General features: G+C 47.0%; 1 protein-coding gene across 1 annotated transcript in view; it reads right to left on the bottom strand.

Moving 5' to 3' along the window:
• Positions 1 to 3,577: 3,577 nt before the first annotated feature.
• LOC118240669 (ribonuclease inhibitor-like) overlaps positions 3,578 to 6,509 on the bottom strand; it is a gene marked incomplete at its 5' end in the record, with an annotated part of 5,431 nt that continues 2,499 nt past the window's right edge. Inside the window, one exon of the mRNA XM_035521767.1 lies at positions 3,578 to 3,788. Within this exon, the coding sequence (XP_035377660.1) occupies position 3,788 (1 nt within the window). The remainder of the gene's footprint in view (positions 3,789 to 6,509) is intronic.

The raw sequence follows: 6,509 nt of genomic DNA, 5'->3' as shown, positions 1-6,509 counted from the left end.
ACGACCTCCGGGCCAGGATAAAGTTCCAGAGGGACATTCGGGATTGCAATCTCCTCTGCTTCACCGAGTCGTGGCTGAACCCAGCGGTACCAAACCACGCTATCCAGCCGGCCGAGTTCTTCTCGGTTCACCGCATGGACAGGACGGCAGATTCGGGGAAGTCGAGAGGCGGCGGAGTGTGTGTGATGGTAAACAACAGCTGGTGCAACAATGCCAATGTTGTTACTCTCGCCTGCTCCTGCTCACCCAACCTGGAGCTGCTCGCCCTCAAACTTCGTCCTTTCTATCTTCCCTGGGAACTCCTCGGGAGTTCACTTCGGTCATCATCAACACCGTGTACATCCCACCTCAGGCTAACATGGACACTGCACTGTGGGAACTTCATGAGGCTCTCACACAGTTTCAGGCACAGCACCGGGACGCTGCACTTATTGTGGTTGGGGATTTCAACAGCGCTAACCTCAAGCGTGCGGTGCCCAACCTTTACCAGCACGTAACCTTCCCCACCAGGGGAAATAGGACACTAGATCACTGCTACACCCCATACAAGGACAGCTACAAGGCACTAGCTCATCCACCGTTTGGTAAGTCGGACCACGCCACCATCTTCCTCCTACCAAAATATAAACAACGGCTGAAACGGGAAGCTCCGGTTCAGAGGGAGGTCGCGCGCTGGACAGACCAATTGGTGGCCGCTCTGCAGGACGCTCTGGATGACGCGGACTGGGACATGTTCCGGCGCAGCACTGATGATGTCAGCGAGTTTACGGAGGCAGTAGTAGGATTTATTGGGAAACTGGTGGACGACACGATCCCAAGAATCACCATCAAGAAGTTTTCCAACCAGAAGCCCTGGGTGGACAGAACCATCCGCGAGGCTCTGAACTCTCGAACTGCTGCCTACAATGCGGGGATCATCAGCGGGAACATGGACGAGTACAAGTCTGCAGCATACGGAGTGCGCAGGGCGGTGAGGGAGGCGAAGCGGCGCTACGGGAAGAAACTAGAGACACAGTTCCAGCAGAGTGGCTCTAGATCCCTGTGGCAGGGACTACGGACGATCACGGACTACAGGAGCCCACCCTCTGGGCTGATGAGTGCGGATGAGTCTCTGGCGAACGAGCTGAATACATTCTTTGCTCGCTTCGAGGCTACATCTAGCAGCGCTAATGCTAGCAGCACAAATGCTAACGGCGCTAGTGCTAACAGCGCCAATGCTAACGGTGCTGGTGCAAGTGGCACTATCGGCGCAGCCGGTGGCACATGCGCGGGGCCCACCATAGAGCAGCGCCCTCTCATCATCACGGAGAGTGACGTGAGGAGAGTGTTTAAAAGGGTGAATACCAGGAAGGCGATGGGACCAGACGGTATCTGCGGGAGGGTCCTCAAAGCCTGCGCAGATCAGCTAGCCCCGGTATTCACCGACATCTTCAATCTCTCCGACGCTCGGTATTGTCCCGTCCAGCTTCAAGCGGTCCACCATCGTCCCCGTCCTGAAGAAACCTCGACCCTCTGACCTCAATGACTACCGCCCTGTCGCCCTCACATCAGTCGTGATGAAGTGCTTTGAAAAGCTAGTTAGAGACTTCATCACATCTTCACTGCCAGCCTCCACGGACCCACTGCAGTTTGCATACCGCCACAACCGCTCCACTGACGATGCGATTGCACATCTGCTCCACACTACACTGACTCACCTGGACGAAGGGAGGGGAAATTATGTTAAAATGCTATTTGTCGACTACAGTTCAGCATTTAACACCATCATTCCCTCCCTACTCACTACTAAGTTGGGAGATCTAGGACTGCATACATCCCTGTGCGACTGGATCTCCAACTTCCTAACAGACAGACCACAATCAGTACGGGTGGGCAACTGCGTCTCATCCACCCTCACCCTCAGCACTGGAGCTCCTCAGGGTTGTGTCCTAAGCCCCCTGCTCTACTCACTGTACACCTACGACTGCACAGCCACTTCCAGCTCTAACACCATTGTCAAGTTTGCTGATGACACCGTTGTCGTGGGTCTGATCTCGGACAACGACGAGAGGGCCTACCTGGAGGAGATTAAACACCTGGAAAACTGGTGCCAGGAAAATAATCTCCTCCTAAACGTCAGTAAGACAAAGGAGCTGATCGTGGATTGCAGCAAGAAGCAGGAGCGGCACTACCAACCTGTGAGGATCAGTGGACCCGCCGTGGAGAGAGTAGATAGTTTCAGGTACCTTGGTGTTCACATCTCGCAGGACCTGTCCTGGTCCCGCCATACCAGCTCCCTGGCAAAGAAGGCTCGTCAGCGTCTTTACCACCTCAGACGCCTAAGGGACTTCAGACTGCCCTCCAAGGTACTGCGGAACTTCTACACCTGTACTATCGAGAGCATCCTCATGGGGAACATCACAGTCTGGTTTGGAAATAGCACCAAGCAGGACAGACAAGCACTCCAAAGGGTAGTGCGTTCAGCAGAGCGCATCACTCACTCGGAACTTTCTGACCTGCAGACCACCTACTACAAGCGGTGCCAAACCAAGGCCAGGAAAATTGTGAAGGACCCCACCCATCCCAACAATAGACTGTTCTCTCTGTTGAGGTCAGGGAGGCGCTTCCGCTCCCTGAAGGCCAAGACAGAGAGGCTGAAGAGGAGCTTCTTCCCACAGGCCATTCGGGCCCTGAATCAGGGAAACTGATAAACTGTGGGGACCACCACCACCACCACGTAACATGACTGTTACGTAACATGACTGTATATCTGTACCACCACGTAACATGACTGTATATCTGTACATCTGTATATATAGATTTAGATTTATACTCAATTAACCTGTTACAACAACTGTAGATATGGTACTATAAAATGGATCTGTACATTCTGTAGATTGTGTACATATATACTCAACCATATACATTGTACATTGTGTATATAATAATAATATACATATATTGTACATACATTGTTAATATATTTTTGTACATACATAGAATATATATTTATCTGTATATATATATTTTTTTCTCTATGCACCCCTGGTTCTCTTCCTCAGTTTGGACAGAGCACTCTCCACCATTTCACTGCGTGTTGTACTGTGTATGACTATGTATGTGACAAATAAACCAAACTTGAACTTGAACTTGATATAGGACTGGTATATGTACATATACAGTACGTGATATAGGACTGGTATATGTACATATACAGTACATGATATAGGACTGGTATATGTATATATACATGTACATGTACATGATAAAGTGGCAGAATCCTTTACTCAGTATGTACATGTAACAGAATTTGGCACATGTGGTGCTGACAAACACAGAATATATTTCAGGGCAAATGCACACACGCACACATATAAATATACAGGTACTATAGAAATATACAAAATATTTCATAGTTTACAATATTTACTATTTGTAGTAGTTCCAAGTAGAGCTGAGTATATTATGTACAAAAAGTTTATTAATGTGAATTTAGTGAGTTCCTGATTGGCTGAGGGATACAAGGGTGTGTAGGGGGGTGTGGTTGGTGTGTGTGGTTAAGGGGAACAGGGTGTGTAGAGGGTGTGGTTGGTGTGTGTGGTTAAGAAGAACAGGGTGTGTAGAGGGTCTGGTTGGTGTGTGTGGTTAAGGAAAACAGGGTGTGTAGAGGGTGTGGTTGTTGTGGAGAGCTTGTTCACTAAAGATCCAGCGCTGGGGAAGAATCTTGTCAGGTGTCTCCTGGATGTGGATGTGAAGGATCTTCATTCCTTTCTGTGAGAAACTCCAGGATACATCAGAAATATCTGATTCTTTAAGACAGAACAGGACAACATGATCAGATATGAGACACAAAGTCAGCCACACAGTGTAAACACCATCTCTCTCTCTCACACAGAAATATTAAATGCAAACGTCCTGAAATACAACAATATGTACGCTGCCTCAGGCAGCTCACATTAACAGCTGTTTTTCTCTTGATAAGATACAATAAGATGGTCTGTCAGATTACTCAGAAAGTCATTTAGCATTCAGGCAGCTCATAATATATAAAACACACATTACACATGTTACACAGAAATCTCAAATCTTCTTATGAGAATATACTCATTCACACGGCCTGTTATCTTTGTTAAGTAGCAAAACTGACTGAGCTATAATAGAGTTCTTGAACCCACTGAGTTTTGCTCGAGGGACTCCAACCCTACATAGTACACGGAATCATTACTACATTACAGCACACATCATATTCACTGTTTATTACATGTGAGGATCAGAGGAAATACTGTACACTAGTCTGTCACGCCCACAGACCGGAGCGTTCCCCGTTTCCCTGGCAACCTAGTCACCTCCGTGTTTTCCAGTTCTCCTCTGTTTCCATGATTCCCTTTCTCCTCCGCTTTCTCTCCAGCTGTTCCTAGTTTGTCTCTAATTGTGGGCCCATGTAAACCTTGTTCCCGCGTCTCGTTTGTCGGTCATAGTTTCCGTGTTTCCCGCTAGATCTCGTTTCTAGTTCCTATTCCTCATGTCCTTTTTCCCAGCGCTCCGTTAATCTGCCCCGTCTGTCTGTGTTGTTCTCCCTGGTCATCTTCTGTAGTTCTCTGCTGTTCTCTCGTCTGTTCTACTGTCTCGCTGCTTTCCCCGTTAATATTTGCTTGTTTGATAGTGCTTTCGTTCTCCCATTGCTTCGCTTGTTTGTTTCCTCCTAATACATGTGTGCAGGTGTTAACTGCTTTTCTTTGTTTTTAGTACTTGTGTTTGTCTAGCGTATGTAGTGTGGTTCTCTCTGCCAAATGTTAAATTTCAACATGGTGATTTAGTTACGGAGTTTACAGTCATTGGTGTACAAAGTAAACAAACATGGAGAACTGGCACGTCCTTCAGGAGTTCCTACACTGGTAACTGCAGACGAGGATAAAGTCTTATTTAGTTTATCCAGCTGTACTCCAATAGCTAAAGCTTTACACCAGTAAATGAGATGAGGGTTGATATCTAGATGAACCATTTTGGACAGTAAGATCTCAGGTGGAATGGTACTCAGATCAGATGAGAAATGCAGAAAATATAAATACTCTGGCATCTGTGTGAGGGTCTGTGTGGGGGTCTGTGTGGGGGTCTGTGTGTGAGGGTCTGTGTGTGTGGGGGTCTGTGTGGGTGAGGGTCTGTGTATGTGGGGGTCTGTCCAGATGTGTCAGTACTAGATGAACCAGTGTAACTCCTGCATCCTCAGTGCTAAACCCTCCTCACACACTCACTCATATGGGTCTCCTTTACTATGAATTGCCTCATTATGACTGATGTGTCATACGATGTGAGGGGGAAACAAACATGGATGGCAAAATAATAGAAGAAGTGAGCAAACAGAAAAGCCACGGCTTTACAAGCAGCATAATTTAAACAGAACAAACACAACCTACCAAAACAACCTACAAACTAGAAGACAAAACCCAGGGCTGAAATAACCAGAACAATCACGGCTTAATCAGACGCAGGTGAACATAACAGGGAGAACCAAAACACGGACTGGAGCTGAGGAACAGACGAGGGGTGGAGAAAACGAAACCAAGGAACAGAGAGGGAAGTACAGGAACCAAAGACATGACAGAGAAATCACAGAAACAGACACCAGGAGGGTGGCCAATCATGACATGATGTAGCTGCCAAAGGACAAACGTCACTGTATTCAGGGTCAGACCTCTTCCACATTAAAGACATAAAGGAACAGTGTGTGTGTCAATCCAAAAATGAAATTATTTGCCACTAACAGTACCTGGACCCAGTGTTTTCTTTTCTAAGACTTTGGCACAGTTTTGTCTTTCCTATCACAGGACGCTCCTCCCCCCTACAAGTCACGTGGTATGGCCTGCTGCGTGCAGGGCGGTCAACCCTATTAGTGACCACGCCCTCCGTAAGTGCACCTGCAGAGGTTACAGTCGTGTCTATTTAAACGTCTGCTGGTGGATGCACCATGTTGGTCATTGCTGAAGTCTGTTTAAAGGTTTGTATATCCATTGTTCAATGTTGTGTAATCTGTGTCTAGTTAAACGTATCGTTATGTCCGTCACTAATGTCGTTGTTGTTCGTGTCTTATGTTAATAAATGTGTCACTCTATCGAGGGAGTCTGTGCGTGCTGCTCCACACCCATCGGCACCGTTACATTTCCACACTATCAGAATTCCAGCATTCACAGTATCAGTTCCTCTACCACAAATGTCCATTGTTTCAAATCTAGAAAAACAAACATTCATTTAATGTAATTACTATTTCCAAATCTTTTCTGCTGGAATAGACATCCTTGCAATGGACAGTCCTGTCAGAGCAGTGCTAATGCTGGACACTGCTAGTGCTGGACACTGCTAGTGCTGTTAGGCTTAATGAAGTCAGCATAATACACAGCTCAAACAAATTAAGGGAACACTTACATAATCACATCATGTCCCAAACAGTCCTGGTGATGAGGCCTTCTGACCCCATCACACACACACACACACACACACACACACACACACAGACACACAGACACACAGACACA

The sequence above is a fragment of the Electrophorus electricus genome, chromosome 22 (genome assembly GCF_013358815.1).
Source record: "Electrophorus electricus isolate fEleEle1 chromosome 22, fEleEle1.pri, whole genome shotgun sequence".
In the NCBI taxonomy this organism is placed as follows: Eukaryota; Metazoa; Chordata; class Actinopteri; order Gymnotiformes; family Gymnotidae; genus Electrophorus; species Electrophorus electricus.
Note: the sequence above shows the minus strand (reverse complement) of the source record. Positions and strands in the feature narration are given on the sequence as shown.